Source organism: Gadus macrocephalus, chromosome 4 (genome assembly GCF_031168955.1).
Source record: "Gadus macrocephalus chromosome 4, ASM3116895v1".
NCBI lineage: Eukaryota > Metazoa > Chordata > Actinopteri > Gadiformes > Gadidae > Gadus > Gadus macrocephalus.
Window position 1 is genome coordinate 21,073,241 of NC_082385.1, and position 19,411 is coordinate 21,092,651.

Sequence of the window (19,411 nt, forward strand, 5' to 3'; positions counted from 1 at the left end):
CAATATATGTCTCAAGAACATCCAACCAATATTTATACCACTTCCTTACTCTCTATGTCTCATTCATGGTTTTTTTTTTATATTATTTTTTTTTACTTCATTTAATTCTTCATTATTCAGGCGTTACAGAACTTTCATGGCCATGAATAAATAATACGAACTACAGTTTACTTTAATATGTTTGTTCTTGAATTGACGTAATGGAGCAAAGACTCCTGGGATTGGGAAATGCGTTTATCCAATAAACAGCTTGCAGGTCAAGTCCATTTTCGGAAATGTAGGGGGATAGCCCTAAAGACGCGTCAGACAGAGAAGGCGAGCAAGTTCGTGGTTGCTTGCTTTTGCTTGTTGTGGCACTCATGGAAGGCAAGAAGAGAAAAGAGAAAGGAGGGGCTGAAAAGGCCAGAATAAAGAAGAAGCGGATGCTGGAGGGGGATGCATCTAAGTGCTGAAATCAGGCATTAAAGAGTTGTGCAGGTGAATTAGCCAGAGCTCCACCATTGACGTTATTGCTAGGCGGGAGCTAGCACAAGCTGCTAGTCAAATGTGTATGTGCTGGCTGGTATATTTCAGACGAATTAATGACTTAACTGATCTTTCTCTTTTAATGGATGGAGAATACGTTAACAGATTTGGAACATGTAGTAGTAGTCGTCTAGTCGTGTCAACACGTTACACCGGTATTACCGAGCATAAATGGTATAAACTTTTAAACTAGGTCACTCCGTCAACTCTCCTCTCACACTAGGTGACAGCGTCTTATAACGTTCTATATTATATAATAGTGTAATATAATTTTATAGATAATATCACGGCCAAAAGCTCTGCGCCTCCGGATGGCTGTAGTGCGGGGAGCACTACGGCCATCCGGAGTGCTTTTGTTTACCGGCGTTGCTATGGTTACTGGTCTTGTAAGGAAGTGCGCCAATTCTCGGAGCGCCAATTCTCTTCCGCACAGAGCAGAACTGTGACCTATTTTACCCATTTTTAATTTCTTAATTATAATTATATCATTCATTTTTACCCCAAAAAAATTTGTATTACTGAAAAAATATATAAATAAACTGTGTTGCAGGGGGGTGGGGCCGGACCGGGGAGGATTCTCCCGGTGGCTATTAGTGCCCCACTCCGCCCCTGATACAAAATGACCGTGAAAAGGCAAAGTGCTGGAATTCGGTCGTTATTCATGGTCCATACTGAGTTTCTCAGTCACTCATCTTTGGTTAGTTAACTTTAGTTCAAGTTTCCTTCATTCATGTGTTGAGCGTCACCTCGAGGTAGCCTGGTCCTACCAGACTCTCATACTTCATTTAATTTGTACAGAGAGTCTGGTCCTACTCAATTGACAAACGTTTACTCACTTGAAGGCGGGTGTCTGTTGAAATTTAAAACTATTGGATCTGCCCAGTGCCCCTCTGGATCTGCCATAACCAATCGCTAACGTTTGGCCGGGAATCACATTGCGCGCAGGCTGTAAACAAACCAAACACGAGCTGACTTTAACGTCATTGATCTCAGCCACTCCCTCTGTTCGCTGATTGGACGCAGAAAATGTAGACAGAGAAAACCCACTAACATACCGCAGACTCAGACCTAGTACTGAAGGGAAATTCAAATTGAGCGGAAGTACTTAGGCGGGCGGAGCCAGGCTAACCTTGAGGAGCAGGGAAAAATAAATTCTAATTGGGTGTCAAGCAACTATGTTGCGAGACAACCTATTGTTTTCGTACGAATTCTTATTATTATTATTATTGGGTGTCAAGCAACTATGTTGCGAGACAACCTATTGTTTTTGTACAAATTCCTATTATTATTGGGTGTCAACCAACTATGTTGCGAGACAACCTATTGTTTTCGTACGAATTCCTATTATTATTGGGTGTCAAGCAACTATGTTGCGAGACAACCTATTGTTTTCGTACGAATTCCTATTATTGGGTGTCAAGCAACTATGTTGCGAGACAACCTATTGTTTTCGTACGAATTCCTATTATTGGGTGTCAAGCAACTATGTTGCGAGACAACCTATTGTTTTTGTACGAATTCCTATTATTGGGTGTCAAGCAATGGTGACAATTATTGGGTGTCAAGCAAGACTCAAACAGCTTCGTTTGGAGAAGGAGGAGGCTTTCAAGAGTGGGGACAAGGATAGGTTCAGACTGGCGAAATACTCTTTTGGCAAGGAGATAAAGGAGGCAAAACGACAGTACTCTTAAGAAGCTGGAACATCAATTTGCAGCCAATGACTCCTCGTCAGTCTGGAAAGGCCTTCAGGTGATCACAGGCTGCAAAACCAAATCCCCCCACTCTATGGAAGATCTTAGACTGGCAAATGACCTGAACGACTTCTACTGCAGATTTGACAGACAATGGACTGGTCCTAACCCTGTCCCCACCACAGCTATCACACCTACTCTTCCCAGCCTGGACATAGACACCACCCTCTCCAACAAAATGGTCCCAGACAGCCCTCTCCCCCCCATCAAACCTCTCTCCATTCAGGAGAGGGATGTCAACAGGCTGTTAAAAAGACAGAACCCCCGCAAAGCAGCTGGACCAGATGCTGTCTCTCCCTCGACAATAAGGTACTGTGCTGACCAGCTGTCTCCAGTGTTCACAAGCATCTTTAACACCTCACTGGCTGAATGTGTGGTACCTGCCTGCTTTAAAACATCCACCATCATCCCCGTTCCGAAAAAGCAGAGGATCTCAGGCCTTAATGACTACAGACCAGTCGCCCTGACCTCTGTGGTAATGAAGACCTTCGAGCGCCTCGTGCTGACCCACCTCAAGGCCATCACCAACCATCTCCTTGACCCACTGCAGTTTGCCTACAGAGCCAACAGGTCTGTTGATGACGCAATCAACATGGGACTCCACTACATCCTCCAACACCTTGATTCCCCGGGCACCTATGCTAGGATCCTGTTTGTTGATTTCAGCTCGGCATTTAACACCATCGCCCCAGCTCTCCTCCAAGACAAGCTAACACAGCTGAACGTGCCTGAGCCCACCTGCAGGTGGATCACTGACTTCCTGTCAGACAGGAAGCAGCGAGTGAGGCTGGGCAAGCTTGTCTCGGAGCCTCGGACCATCAGCACTGGAGCCCCCCAAGGCTGTGTGCTCTCTCCTTTACTTTTCTCCCTCTACACCAACAACTGCACCTCCAGCCACCCCTCTGTCAAACTCATAAAATTTGCGGATGACACCACCCTCATTGGATTAATCTCAAATGTGGATGAGGCCGCCTACAGAAATGAAGTCGACAGTCTGGCTTTCTGGTGCAGCCAGAACCACCTGGAGCTGAATGCTTTAAAAACTGTAGAGATGGTAGCAGATTTCAGGAGGAGCCCAGCCCCAACCATCCCCCTCATCATGTGTGACTCCCCAGTTAAAATGGTGGAGTCTTTCAGATTCCTGGGAACAGTCATGGCACAAGACCTAAGGTGGGCGGAGAACATCACCTCCAAAATCAAGAAGGCCCAGCAGAGGATGTTCTTCCTTCGACAGCTAAAGAGATTCAACATGCCGAAGAAAGTGATGGTGGAATTCTACACAGCCATCATTGAATCCATCCTCACCTCTTCTATAACCATCTGGTTCGCTGCCTCTACTGCAAAGGATAAAAGCCGACTGCAGCGGATCATTCGGTCAGCCGAGAAGGTAATCGGCTGCGACCTGCCATCTCTTCTAGACCTGTTTCAGTTAAGGACCAGCAAGAGAGCCGGGAAGATCATCGCTGATCCTTCTCATCCCGGTCACCACCTATTTCTGCGTCTCCCATCCGGCAGAAGGTTCCGGGCTATTAAGTAGAGCTGTAGCGATGCGTCGATGACGTCGACGTGTCGACGTCAAAAATTCGTCTACGTCAAATTTCTCCGTCGCCGATTTTCGACGGAGAAATGGACGAAAGTCACAATAAAGGAAAATGTCTGCGCACGAAATCATCAAAGGTATGGAAATACTTCAAGTTAAGTCCTAAACGGAAAGGTGTTGTGATTTGCACTCTTTGCCAAATGGAGTTGGCATATCACAAGAGCACGACAGCAATGTTGGAGCATCTCAAACGAGAAAGTATCTCGTGCGCATGAGAAAGTATCTCGTGCGCACGAGAAAGTATCTCATGAGCATGGGGAAACATCGTGCGCATATCACTGGCAGTGTGTGTGTGTGTGTGTGTGTGTGTGTGTGTGTGTGTGTGTGTGTGTGTGTGTCGTCAGCGAGTAGGTGGACGAGCGAGGAGAGCGAGCGATAGCGTGCGTGTCAGTCTAGTGAAGTCATGAACGAGTCCGGTTGTGTGTAAGAATAAAATACCCAGTCTGTCAAGAATCGGTGGCCGCTTCATTCCATCTTATTCCGACCTATAAGCAGACTCACTGTCGGTCAAAGTGAAGGGTCATGCCCCCGAGAGCGCATTGGACCTGGAGGGAACGTATCACCTGTGCTCCTCGGTCTGGGAGCCGACAGCAGGAAAGATGTAACTCGTAGTTGGAGGCGGAGCGCAAGAGAGTATGCGCACACATTTTTTTCATGTCCCTTTACGGGTTCCGTATTAAATAAAGTATATTATTAAGAATTTTTTGGTATTTATTTGAGATACATTATGGTTTTTATTAATCGAGCAACAGAAAAAAAAATAAAAAACGTCCAATTGGTCATTAGATTAGTCGACTAATCGATAAAATAATCGCCCGATTAATCGTTTGATAAATAATCGTTTACCCCCAGCCTTACTATTAAGACCAAAACCTCTCGCCACTTGAACAGTTTTTTCCCCACGGCAGTTGGGCTCACAAACAAGCCCCCTGCATCACAATGACTCTGGGTTTACGTACTCAAACTAACTTGCCCTTCTATGCCCAATTATTTATTATTATTTATTATTATCTTAAAAAACATTTGTCCTTTGTTCTTGTTTATGTTTTTTTGTTATGTTATGTCTCATGTCTTATGTACCAACCACACCAAGTCAATTTCCTGTATGTGTGAATATACTTGGCCATTAAAAGAATTCTGATTCTGATTCTATGTTGCGAGACAACCTATTGTTTTTGTACGAATTCCTATTATTGGGTGTCAAGCAACTATGTTGCGAGACAACCTATTGTTTTTGTACGAATTCCTATTATTGGGTGTCAAGCAACAAAGTTGCGAGACAACCTATTGTTTTTGTATGAATTCCTATTATTATTGGGTGTCAAGCAACTATGTTGCGAGACAACCTATTGTTTATGTACGAATTCCTATTATTGGGTGTCAAGCAACTATGTTGCGAGACAACCTATTGTTTTCGTACGAATTCTTATTATTATTGGGTGTCAAGCAACTATGTTGCGAGACAACCTATTGTTTTTGTACGAATTCCTATTATTGGGTGTCAAGCAACAAAGTTGCGAGACAACCTATTGTTTTTGTATGAATTCCGCCATCTTGGTTTATGTCAAAAACCTTCAAAATGCTACTTCTATCACAAATCTTGTCCAATCATCCCGAAACTTGGCACACATGATCTTCCGGCCATGCTTGGTAAAAAACATTGAATAGATTTTTCAAATTCAAAACCGTTTGGCCAATAAAGCCAATCAAATTTGGCGGCAAAGCCGCCAAACCGGATGTAAGCCCATATCTCAGCAGCCCTTTGACATATCATAACCAACCTTGGTACATAGACCTATGACCCCATAAAGGTGACACTTAATGAATTTGGTGATCTTTGACCTCTAGGGGGCGCTGTTATTAATGTCGATGTGTTTTGACTCCTCTCTCCTCACATGAGTACATTTAAAACTTATTTTCAATGTATTGTGATACTCTCAGACCTCCCCGTATAGCTAGTATATTATTTCTTGCAGAAATATCCGCGACAGCCAATGATATTCGACCGCGAAGCCCCCAAACCGGAAACACGCCAATATCTCAGCATCCCTTTGACATATCATAACCAAACTTGATACATAGACCCATAACATCATTATGGGGACACTCAATGCATTTGGTGACCATTGACCTCTAGGGGGCGCTATAATTAATAAAGACGTGTTTTAACTCTTTTCTCTTCACATGAGTACATTTCAAACTTATTCTCAATGTCTGATGATACTCTCAGACCTCCCCATTTCGCCTATGAATAATTTCTCATGGCAACATCAGAACTTGGCCACCATGTTGAAAGTTGTCAAAATCAGTTGTAAATTTCCACAGGCCACAGATTATGTCCAATCTTCATGGAACTTGGCATATATGATCTTCAGACCAAGTTGAACAAATGTATCAAACAGCTTTCTCAAATTCAAAACCGTTTGGCCGTGACAGCCAATCAAACTTGACGACGCTCATTAATGGGTAGACACTGCACTCGTGTGGCGATAAGCGGTACTTAATGTATAATGCAACAATGACTATATTTACCATTCCGCCCACTTCAATATAAACTGCAATTCCCACTGGATAAGATGCTTCACGAACCACCTCCAGAACGTATGCTTGTTTACATTGTGTCTCTTTTAGGGATATTGTTCCGAATACCCCAATGTATTTGTGACATTTGTTCTGTCAGGCAGACTGTATTGCACCCTTACCTCTAGGTGGGGTCATTTTCCCATTTGGTAAAATAATGCTCATCCCACCGGCTGTCGGTATTGCAGATTACCGAGACGGTCGTCATGTAGCCCCCTGACCGATTACGTCTGCCCGGCAGAATTAGCTTACCGAGTCCCATTATGCTTGACACCCACATTGCTGCTCGCAGCTATATTATATATATTAGAGCTGTCAGTTAAACGCGTTATTAACGGCGTTAACGCAAACCAATTTTAACGGCGTTAATTTTTTTGACGCGCGATCAACGCAAATTAGTATTTTTTACAAAATATATATATATATATATATTTTTTTTTTTTTTGGGGCTCAAAACAAAGAAGCAGTAGCCTGACTGCTATGTTCAAGGCATATCTTTGTATGTTCATCGTTTAATTGCATTATAGGCTTTTTTTTTGTACCGTCCTGTTTTGATCAGTATAGATCAGAAAAATGGATGGGACAAAGAATTCAAGGGATATTTAGCATAGAAAAATAAATTACAATTAATCGCGATTAATCGTGAGTTAACTATGGCATTAATGCGATTAATCATGATTAAATATTTTAATCGCTTGACAGCCCTAATATATATATATAAAGAACAAATTAAACATTACGCCTATCTCTCTTCGTCTTCTCGAGTCCACCGACTTTAGAGGCTATAATGGAAATGTTGAATGTTGAATGTTCTCTGTTTCCATCTGTTTCCAGTCTAATAGTACTGCAGTGACCGATCTTGCATGTCTGACTAATCATAAACCGGTGTTGTGGCGCCATCTTCTGACAAGGAGAGGGATAACGTCAGAGAATCTGAGGTATTGGATTATTTGGTCACAAAGATGCAGACCTACTGATGTGTGGAGTAGGTCACTTGATGTTAGTCTACTGATGTGTGGAGTGGCGGCCATATTGTTTTGAAGTGATAAGGCCTTTACATGAAAACACATACCTGCACCCCTTGCACATCTGTGCATCTATGCACAGGTATTTGTATGAAAATACACCTGTCACACACTAAATCACACACTAGCAAGCCACACAGCATATCACGGTAGGCCAATCTCTCCCTCGCTTCCCGAACACCTCCTCCACCTCCTCACTCCCTGAACACTTCCCCCTCTCCCCCACCTACATCGCTCCCTCACCTCCCCCACGTCCCTCTCTCTCCCCTCCTCATCAGTCCAGGTTCCCCTCCTCCCTCTCCTCATCGGGCCAGATCCCCCTCTCTCCTCCTTCTACCCTCCTCACCGGGCCAGGTCCCCCTCTCCCCTCCTCATCGGGCCAGGTCCCCCTCTCCCCTCCTCACCGGGCCAGGTCCCCCTCTCCCCTCCTCACCGGGCCAGGTCCCCCTCTCCCCTCCTCACCAGGCCAGGTCCCCCTCTCCCCTCCTCCCTCTCCCCTCCTCACCGGGCCAGGTCCCCCTCTCCCCTCCTCCCTCTCCCCTCCTCACCGGGCCAGGTCCTTGTCCTTGTTGAGATGCTGGAAGAAGGAGGGCTCACAGATGAGCTGCTCCTCCTGGCACACCTGCTTACAGGAGTGGCCGGGCTCGGCCAGCTTCACCTGCAGGGCGCTGAGCGGGGGCCACATCACCTGGCCGTGGCAGAAGTCCTGGGGGAGGGTGGAGGGAGCGGGGGTTGGAGAGAGGAGGAAAGGGAAGAAAGGCAAGGGCAGGGTGGAAAGCGGGGGAGAGGAGGGGGAGAGGGAACGTAAAGAATAATGAATGATGAATGAAAGAGTGTTGATAGTTGATGGTAGAGATACGGACATCAATATGATATTTGATGGAAATCCTAAAAATAGACGTACTCTGCATTATTTGTGTTGTACATATTGTGTTATTATGGGACATGTGTCCATTTTATATGAATGTTTCTTCATATGTTATTATTGTGTGTGCAGTTTGGTGTGCGTGTGTGGTGTGTGTGTGTACCTGGTTCTCGATGAAGGCGTTGACCCTCTGCAGCATGCCTTCACAGGTGAACTCGTAGGGCAGGTAGGGTTCAATCTGGAGACACATCCATACACTTAGAAAATGCTACACTAAATATCAATGCAACTCCTAATTATCATGACTAATCTGTTCTAGGGCTGGGCTATATACCGGTAGTAAGAGTTCTATCTGTATATTTTTGCAGGAGATATGTAGTTGAGACAATATCGCGTATATTATATATTATATTGATGTGGCATTGCGATCACAAAATTAATATAATCAGGTTTTTTTTTTATTCTTTTTTTATGTTTTATAGCAGAGGTCAGCAACCTTTTCAACATGCAGCGCCAGTTTGAGAATTTCTCATTAATGAGTGTCCTTAAGCAAAAGATTAAGCTGAATTATGACACAGCGACCAAAACCATTTCCAGAAGACCTGGAAATGTACTATTTCCATATAGTCCACAATCATGCATTAACGTTTTAATTTTTTTTTTGGTTGTTATATTTGCTACATGGTGTTTACAAAATGTAATTACATATGTCCCATCTTAAAACACAATTTTCAGAAACTCATTCAAAAACATATTTGCACTGTGAGAAATGTAAAAAACGAGAATATATGAGAATGTTGTAACCATCCACATCAATATCTTTAAGACATGTACAGCTTTGCAATACCATGTGAATGCGATGCATACAGGCCACTTGCAACAATATTTTAAATATTTTTTTCTCTATTAATCACAAAATAGGTTTAAAAACTATTAATTGATCCCATTTCAGAACACTGCTTTCTGTACCAAATTGAAACATATTTGCACTGGGAGGAAATGCCCAAAACAGAATAAAGGGCAAAAAAAAATTGGTAGTAATGAATATGCTGCCGCATTGTGCTGTGAATATTTTAAATAATAATAAATAAAAAGGGGGGGGGGGGGGGGTTCAAGTGTGCCAATGATTATGCTGCCCCGTGCCAGTGGTGGCAGGCGTGCCTAGGGTTGCCGACCCCTGTTTTATAGAAAGGGCAGAACAGCTGGATACATGTCTGTATATTATTTTAGATTGGAACATTTTCTTTTTGAACATTTTGTGTAAAATTTGGGCGAAATTTCTAAGTTCTCAGTTACAAAGTTTTTTTGGGAAAGACATGCTGAATAAATACATGCTCAAAAATAATCGTTGAAATAATTGTGATTTCAATATTGACCAAAACAATCGTGATTATGAATTTTTCCATAATCTAGCAGCCCTATTTTGCTGGGGACTGCCCATTTCTTCGACGCTCCATCGTTCCAACCTCGAACCGTGAACCGTGATTGTTCAAACCTCAAACCTTTGTTTTATGCAAAGCTGTGCTTTGTTGAGCAAAAAAACAAAACTAAACCTAAATAAATGGTTGATGGTGATTACTTGTGGTGTTGAGTTAAGCTACCCACTTTGCCTGTTTTGTTGAAAACATCATTCTAATATCGTATATCGGGGCAAAAAATGTAACAGAAAATATCGCAATATAAGTTTTGGTACATATGGCCCTGCCTTAGATGGTTCTCATTGAACATTAAAACCAGCGAGTCAAAGCCTGATCTCTTCTCATTTTACCACTGGTCACGTGAACACATTTAATGGGAATTTAAAGCAGTTTCAATACAAGCCAGCAGTATAAACTAAACAGAACACACTGCAACAATGAAGGCCATTGTGTTGTCCATCCACATGTGAGTGTGAGTGTGTGTGCGTGTGTGAGCATGACCAGACCGGCAGCAGTCCGCTGTGCCTCTCAGAGCATATGAGTGGTGGTTCGGTGAACGGACCCCATTGTTGCCATCACCACCCCCACCCCTCCCTCCTTCCCTCCCTCTCCCCTACGCAGCTCAGTTACTTTGCCCCACCATCACCTACACACATCAACACCATCACCCGCTATTCCTTTTGATCCCCACTCACTCACCTTCACCTTTAACTGCTGCCCAACCCAGCTACTGATTCAGCTCTTTCTCCTGCTCCCTTCTCCTCTCTCCTGCTCCCTTCTCCTCTCTCCTGCTCCCTTATCCTCTTTTTAAATGGTCCATGCTAATTGCCAAAGCACATCCACTCTTCCCTCTGCTGTCATGTTCCTCTCCTCTCATGCTCCCGTCTCTCTGCACACTCCTTCCCTGTCGTCATGGTTACCTTCTGGCTGAGGATGGTGCGGATGGCCTGCTCCACCTCGGCAGGTTTCTCGATGTCCACCGTCCAGACGTGGGGGAGCCCAATGTACAGCTCTGCATAGGGGTGCTGGGAGGTGAGCTTGGAGGAGGAGAGAGGAAGAGGAGAGCGGAAGAGAGGGAGGAAGAGAGAGGAGGTGGAGGAGGAAGATGAAGAGGAAATGGTAGAGGAGAAGGGGGCGAGGAGGAGGAGAAGGGGAAGGAGGAGTGAGAGGAGGAGCAGGAGAGAGGAGGAGGAGAAGTGAGAGGAGAATATGAGGGAGTTGGGAGGAGGAAAGAGGGGTAAATATAAGGATAGAGATTCAATTACTGGTTGTTTAAGAGACCACACACACCTATGACCAGCAGTTTAATCTAGCAAACATGTCTGAACAGCATAGCCAAAATCTTCCCCCCCACCTCCTTCTCTTAGTACCCCACCTTCTCACCTCTCTCATAGTGGGCTTTCCCTTGAAGAAGTCTGCGTTCTTGCTGCTCTTGGGAGGGGTGAACTTGGGGTTGAGGAACGCACAACCATTTGCTATGGCCTCCAGGGGGGCGGGGCCTTCGTAGGGGAAAGACAGGCCCACAAACAGCTGGACGGAGAGAGAGACAGAGACAGAGACACTTTATGCATGCACAGTGAATTGAAAGACAAAGTACAAAGACACAGTAGTGTAGCAGCGAGGACCATGGTCAAAGGTTTTGAGAACAAGATAGTGAGGTAATGCTGTTAAATGCAGAAGCGATGGCTCATGTCCCACAGGATCACCACAATATACTCTCCCGATGCAAAACACAACTGCAGTCAATAAGAAACACCCACACATGGGTGTGTTTAAGGAGTGAATAATTGAAAGTAACGTGTAAGCCCTGTGTGCTGTGGCAGGCGTCAGCTCGAACAGGAGTTGGTGTGCGTGTGACGTATAGGATAAAGAGTTTTTTTTTCTTTTTGCCTAGAGTGCCCCTTGACAGAAACCAGGGCGAAGGATGGTGAGAGAGAGCCAGAGAGTAGGAGTTACAAGGAGAGCAGCAGTGGTATGAGCTCTCCTTCAGTGAAGGTCTGGGGTTGGCGACAAAGGCTGGTCTGTTAGCAGCACACAGAGACAGAGAGAGAGAGAGAGAGAGACAGAGAGACAGAGAGACGCACCCTCAAGCACCCTGCGAGCGATGATTGGAAACCATGCAAAGAAACAAACATACACACATACACTGCAAAACACTTACACCTTTCATGCCGCTCAGGCTCTTCCCGTTAAACATGCACAAAATAAGCACATACTGTTTTATTATACACTAACACACACATCATTGAGGGAGCCAGTCAAATGCAATATACAATGTGAGGAGAGCGGTATATCCTCAACGTGCCTACAGGGGGCAGCAAAGCACCATTGAGGCCCTGTGTGTACACACCGCAGAATGAGAGGCAGTCAGTGAGAATGACCGAGGGAGAGAGACAGACAGAATGAAAGAGAGAGAGAGAAGGGGAGCGAGAGAGAGAGAGACAGAATGAAAGAGATAGAGAGAGAAGGGGAGCGAGAGAGAGACAGAATGATAGAAAGAGAAAAGGGGATTGAGACAGAGACAGTAGGAAAGAGAGAGAGAGAGAAGGGGAGTTAGAGAGAGAGACAGAATGAAAGAGCGAGAGAGAAAGGGAGCGAGAGAGAGATTCTGTGTTCCTCGCTAGTATTGTCTGCAGTCTTACCCCCCGAAACACATTGAATGCAGCCAATGATGGCCTGACACCGGACCAACTGTTGGATTGTGGAACACGTACTGTAATACGCACAACACAGGACTAACATGTGTGTGTGAATAGATAAACCAGTTAGAGTAACCATTTTAATACCTCGGTTTGCAGACTATAACTACCCTCCAGTAGTGCTGGTGTTTCCTGTTTTTCAGGTGTGCTGGAATGAGTTCTGCTTTAATCAGACATTCGAGTTTGACGGAGACTATCACTGTGAAGCTGGTCACTTCCCTATTGACACCTCACCACTGATCAGAACTCTTAAACCCATCACATCACTCAATCCTTTCCAAGCACATGAGATGAGAACACCAACTGCAAAAACAAATAGCGTCTTAGTACATCAAGCTTGAGCAGAAAAAACAAACCTGTTGTTGTGTCTGGTTAGTTGTGTAAATAAAAAGTCCCTTTCTCTATTCCGTAAACAACATCTCTGGTTCTCTCGAGTATGGTATTGGCATGATTGTTCCACTCCACTTCCCCTAAGCAGTTGGCTGGCGAAGAATACAGTCATGTGACCACAACATTTAACTATTACTAGAAGTGGACTTATGTTTTTGTGTGTGCTTTATGGTCACAGCAAGCTAATGAAAAGCTTTGAATAAAAGCAAATGCTAGGTGACGTTACGCAATCTAATAGGTGCTACTGGACCAAAGAAAACCCCACATTTGTTAGTATCTGCTATTCTACTCATCCACCAATCCCTCCCTATTTCTATCATTCCTTCCCTCCCTGTCTTTTCCTCCCCCGCATCACCCCCCACACATCCAAGCGGGAGTGTGTGCGTGTCTTGACAGAGAGAGGGCCCTTTAGGTTGTGGGGATGCGATCGCATACAAGGCCGTTGAATCAAATCAAAGAATCAAATCAAATAATAATAACAAAATAAGCTAGCTCTAAATACCTCTCATGAGATAAGCATTAAAACCTGTTGGTTGAGGATCGTCCTCTGGGTTAAATGGGTGTTGTCTTGGTTTCATCTTGGTTAACGCTGGGTCGGGGAACTATGGAATCCACCTTTATGATTCACACAAAACTAACTCTGCTGATGACTGAAGTTCACCTTCCTGCTGCTAATAATTCCTTAAAGTGGTCAAGTAAACGGGCGTTTTCTACCCCCTAGTAGCAACCAGAAAATATACCACCATAAATATCACCAATACTTTGATTGTATGCAAACCTTGAAGTCCCTTTGGATATATGCGTCTGCTGAATGTGTCGGCTAAATGCTTCTGCGAAATGCTTATGCTAAATGCGTCTGCTAAATGCTAAATGCATCTGCTAAATCCAAAAATTTGGGGCTAAATCCCAAAATTTGGGGTCTGACCTTGGACTCCCTGAGGAGGAACTGCAGGTCTCGGCCGCTCAGGATGCCGTGGTTCTTGACGTAGCTGGGCAGGTGGACGGTGCTGGTGCCGTGCACGGTGCCGTGAACCTCCATGTAGCTGTGGATGAGGTCCAGGTACTTCTTCTTGTCCTGAGGCAGACCGATGGGGAAAATACTTGGATTAGCATACTGTCTGGTTGTCCTGATGGACCCTATGGAGGCAGCTCCTTCAGCGGAGATTCAGTAGGTAAGGAATATTTGTGTCTCAATAATGTAGAGTAAACTGTCGATAATGTACCTCAATTATTCATAATGTTTTGACTTATTTTTACATCTACATTTATACTTAATGTTAATATTTTCGAAACGTTTTGCAGTTTAATTATTATTCTACAAAGATTTATCATCATCTTTCAATTACAATGGTTCCATGGTACGGCCCCAACAAAGTTCATATTATCTAGACCAGGGATGGGCAACTTTCATGATAAAGAGGGCCACATTTTTCATCATAACCATCGGAGGGCCACATGACTGCACACTTCAACTAAACGTGAGCTGAGAGAAGCTACACAATTTTTAATTTGGTAGATATGATTTCCTGTATTCTGGTGCATTTTGGGGATGGCCACTACCTATAAATCATCCAGAATCATAACCTATGTACGGTATGTTAATTGAACCAACATACATTCATTTCATGTTTTCCATGCTCAAACAGCCACATGAATGGTCAGTATTTTTATCAGTGCAAAGGGCTCACATACATCATCATGTGAGCCCTTTGTATCTAGGCAACAAACGGAGAGGACGCTGGCGCTGTCTGTTCGCCGCTTTTCCAAGCAATTTTTGGGCCAATTTTGGCCAATTTTACTTAAAAAGTGATTTTTTGTTGACATATTATCTCTACTTGGTTCCCTGCAAGCTACATCAGCGACGAAAAGCAAGCTTATGGACTGTCTTTAGTTGTTCCAGTGTTATTGTGTTATTGTGAAGAGCCGTGTAGCTCACTTGTTATTTTGGTTTCCCTAGTAACGGCTAAAAACGGCTAAAAACAAGTAGCCGATGTGACATTTTCCTGGTCACTGCTGGCGTTTTTTTTTCCGGCGATCCTGGTGAGGAATATGCCCTGGTCAACCTGCTAAGCTGTCTCTACTGTCTCGTGGATTTTCTGCACTGCCTCCCAGCTCTTCCCCAGATGCGTCGGGTCCGTACCTAGCTGCTAACAGGCAAACATCACTCAACATCAGGTTCAATGTTGACGTACTTCGCCCCACAGCTGCTGAAGTACAACAATCGCTCCATCCCACCCTGTATTTCCACCATTAAGCAGCTAGGACTATTGCGTAGACCTCGATATATCCACAGAGGCTCAGGGAGAAACTTTATTTATGGTCAGCCTGCCGGCTTCATCACATCCATTAGGTCCGCTGAGACGGCTGAGGGCAAAAGACGTAACATCGCGAGATCCCCGCACTCCCGGCTGGATAGATTTCATGGAGTGGATTCCAACCTGCGCGGAGTGGATTTTAAGGCTCTGCGACCTGTACAGAGAATAACTCCACAGTCACTGGTTAAATTTGAACTTTTCAACACTCAATCCTTGAATAATAAATCCAGCTTGATTGAAGAGCATATCAGGGAAAATATCAGGGAAAAAGGACTTGACTTCATGTGTCTAACAGAAACCCGGCACCAGCCAGAGGTTTACTCTGCCCTAAACGAAGCCTACAGTTACAGTTACAGTTACTTGGAGGCAGCCCGCAGAACTGGACGCGGTGGTGGCCTAGCTGTCATCCACAAACAGGACCTGGAGTTGTCCCCCATGGTGCTGCCTACAACTTCCTCCTTTGAATGTCTTGCATTCACATTCAAGCCCCCCCATCCCATGACTGTTCTACTCATATACAGGCCCCCTAAACCCAACTCTGCTTTCATCCCGGAAATGTCTGATCTCCTCACAACACTCTGTACTACCTCTGCCAATACCATCATTCTGGGTGATTTAAATATTCATGTAGACACCCCCTCATGCCAGCCCGCTGCTGATTTTCTTCAGCTGCTAGACTCCCTCAACCTACAACAACATGTTGATGCCCCCACACACTCCAGAGGACACACAATTGACCTGGTCATCTCAAACTCCGCCCCCATCAGCAACCTACTGGTCTATGATCTTGGCGTCTCGGATCACAGAGTTGTGTCAATGGAGCTCCCTTTTCCTTCCTCCCACACCAAACCAAAGCGGCAGATCCACTTCAGGAATGTGAAAAATATCAACATGGATGCCCTGGCCCTGGACCTTCAACATCTCTCCTCTGGCTCAACTGACTCCCTCTCTGTTGCTGACTCAGTGGACTTATACAACCAGTCCCTGAGCAGTCTCCTGGATCTCCACGCCCCCTTAACATCGAGGTCAGTCTCCTTCTCGCGCTCCGCACCCTGGTACACCAGTGAACTACGTACAATGAAGGCTGCTGGGCGTGTCCTTGAGCGGCGACTCAAGGCCTCTGGTCTGACCGTTCACAAACAGGCATACAGGGAACACAGGAGGGCATATGCTGAAGCCCTGAATAATGCACGGTCCAGGTTCTATTCCGCAATAATCAACAATAGCCCTGGTAACTCCAAACAGCTCTTTTCAACTGTCCATCACCTTCTCAAACCCCCTTTACCATCCCAATCTGATGTCACCACGGAGAGGTGCAACATGCACATCAACTTTTTTAAACAAAAAGTGAATAACATCCGCTCACACCTCTCCATCACTACTGCCCTGCCCCTTCAAACTGCTGACCCACCGATTGACTCTGTCCAGACCCTCTGCTCCTTCTCCAGCATCACAAAGGAAGAGGTGGAGGACGTCATCAGGAAAATGAAGCCATCCACCTGTGCACTAGACCCCTTCCCTACAGCTCTGCTGAAGGCCAACATCTCTGCTGTCTCTCCACTCATCACCAATATCATTAACCACTCCCTCCTGGCCGGCCATATCCCATCTGCATTAAAAACTGCTGTCATCAGACCAACATTAAAAAAACCTACCCTTGATCCAGAAGTCCTCTCCAACTACAGGCCCATCTCAAATCTCCCATTTCTGTCAAAAGTTCTGGAAAAAACAGTTGCAGCACAACTCCAGGATCACCTCATACAACATCACTTGTTTGAAAAATTCCAGTCTGGTTTCCGCTATGGCCACAGTACAGAAACAGCCTTGGTCAGGGTCACAAATGACCTCCTGATGGCAGCAGACACCGGCTCCCCATCTCTCCTCATCCTCCTGGACTTAACAGCTGCTTTTGATACGGTTGACCACAATATTCTCCTTCACCGCCTGCAATACACCATTGGACTATCAGGAAATGTAAAGAACTGGTTCACCTTGTACCTCACTGACAGAACTGAGCACGTTGCCCTGGGCAAAGCAAAATCACACACCAACAACGTCACCTGCGGTGTCCCCCAGGGCTCGGTGTTGGGCCCCACACTGTTCTCACTGTACATGCTCCCCCTGGGTAGTGTCATTAGCAGGCATGGCTTGTCTTACCACTGCTATGCTGATGATACACAGCTCTACATCAGGACAACCCCCACTTCTTCTGCCCCTCTGCCAACATCCACACTGACCACCTGCCTGGAGGAGATAGAGGCGTGGATGAAGCTCAACTTCCTACAACTTAACAGCCATAAAACGGAAGCCATCCTTGTTGGCACGCCACATCAGCTCCGCTCCCCCACCATCACCAATATCACCTTCTCTGGCAAAAACGTCCCCCTTTCCACATCCGTCACCAACCTCGGTGTTAAAATGGACCCACAACTTAATTTTGACACCCACATCAAACACCTCTGTAAGACAGCTTTATACCACCTCAGGAACATCGCCAAACTCCGCCAATCACTCACCCTGGCTGATGCAGAGAAGCTCGTCCATGCCTTTGTCTCCTCCAGGTTGGACTACTGCAATGCACTCCTCATTGGGATCCCTGGCAAGAGCATCCAGAGGCTCCAATACATTCAAAACAGTGCTGCCAGGGTCCTGATGAGGGTGCGCAAGCATGAGCACATCACCCCCATCCTGAAATCACTGCACTGGCTCCCTGTCTCACTCAGAATTGAGTACAAGGTCTCCCTCCTCACCCACCAGTGCCTTCACGGACTTGCCCCCCTCTACCTTCAGGAACTCCTCACCCCCCCGACAAACTCACGTACACTCCGTTCAGGATCCACTCACACCCTCCAAACCCGACATACGAAGCTGTGCACCATGGGTGATCGGGCCTTTTCTGCTGCTGCCCCTAGACTATGGAACGCCCTCCCTGACCACCTGAGGGCTCCACAGACTACAGCTCTTTTTAAACGGAATCTCAAAACCCATCTCTTTAAAAGAGCATTCAGCTAAACTTTCTTTGAGGTTCCCCCTTTTTTAATAGTTTTTTGGTATTTTTTTCTCTGAAGCACTTTGAGATTCTTGAATATAAAGTGCAGTATAAATAAAATTTATTATTATTATTATTATCATTCAATGAAGTCAAAAAACTGAAAAACAGTGGCCTAACATTAAGTGCAACAACTCAATGAACTCAAACCCAACAAGCAGTTGTAGTAGTTGCAGTGGCGACTTAAGTGGATATCTTTAACGACTGATATCGCTTCTAAGCAAACTAGACGCATGGGTTTGCCTTCGAATTCTATGAATTCTTCTCATCTTTCTGGACCGAGTTTTCTGTAATTCGATAAATTATTATTCTTCTTTTTTTTTAATTTTTATTATGTGCGGGCCTGACTGAGTGAGGATGCGGGCCGCACTGAGTGAGGATGCGGGCCGCATGCGGGCCGCCAGTTGCCCATCCCTGATCTAGACCTTCTTGACACCATGTCGAAGAAGGGACATCATTCACATATCCCCATGCATATGTTCATAACTGTGTTTCTACAGTTTCCAGTCTACAGTGTTGAAACCCTTACAGACATTTTGTTAGTTTACTACGAATGGCTGAGCTTTGTTCGGCAATTATGGAGTCACAGTGGCCCGCCTCCAGCAACATGATAGGCCAACACAGCCCGTCACCCAAATTTGAGCTCCTCTGCCATAAAACGTGAAAACTTCATCTTAAATCTGAATTGTGAGACTAGGATACATGTGAATCAAGAGAGGATGACAGTTCTGCTACCTGCTAAAGGACCGTGTCACAGGCAGGCTGAGGTCCCTAGGATGCATTTTAGCACTTTGTCCAGTTCATTTCCTGTTCCTCAGGACACTTTAGCCAGTTCAATTCCTGTCCTGCCTCAGGACACTTTAGCCAGTTCACTTCCTGTCCTGCCTCAGGACACTTTATGGACTGTTTTTAAAGGAATGAGTCCTGTTTCTATAAATCAGGCTGTGAACCGAGCACCATAGATTGGTCTCTATTGGGATCGCGTTGGGCTTGAATTAAAACTGTACCAATAAAATCAGTAACTACGCGGGCAGTCTCGAGTTCAATGAATTATACAGCCATGAATCACAGAATGAATATTAATAATCTTAAACTTCAAAGGCAAACGATTCCATCAGAAAACCTGAGACATATTAGTTATTATCAACTTCCCCTAAATCATTTAGATTGGAAGCACTTCAGACTAGGCAAAGA

At 45.1% G+C, this 19,411-nt stretch overlaps 1 protein-coding gene across 2 annotated transcripts in view; it reads right to left on the reverse strand.

The window, feature by feature from the left end:
- The window catches only part of mgat5 (alpha-1,6-mannosylglycoprotein 6-beta-N-acetylglucosaminyltransferase), a 136,918-nt gene that overhangs the window by 3,883 nt on the left and 113,624 nt on the right, over window positions 1-19,411 (reverse strand). For both annotated transcript variants that reach the window (XM_060048883.1, XM_060048884.1), the window contains exons 12-16: window positions 13,779-13,928; window positions 11,148-11,294; window positions 10,685-10,801; window positions 8,510-8,584; window positions 8,030-8,187 (exon numbers count right to left, since the gene is read on the reverse strand). In XM_060048883.1, the coding sequence (XP_059904866.1) occupies window positions 8,030-8,187; window positions 8,510-8,584; window positions 10,685-10,801; window positions 11,148-11,294; window positions 13,779-13,928 (647 nt within the window). The remainder of the gene's footprint in view (window positions 1-8,029; window positions 8,188-8,509; window positions 8,585-10,684; window positions 10,802-11,147; window positions 11,295-13,778; window positions 13,929-19,411) is intronic.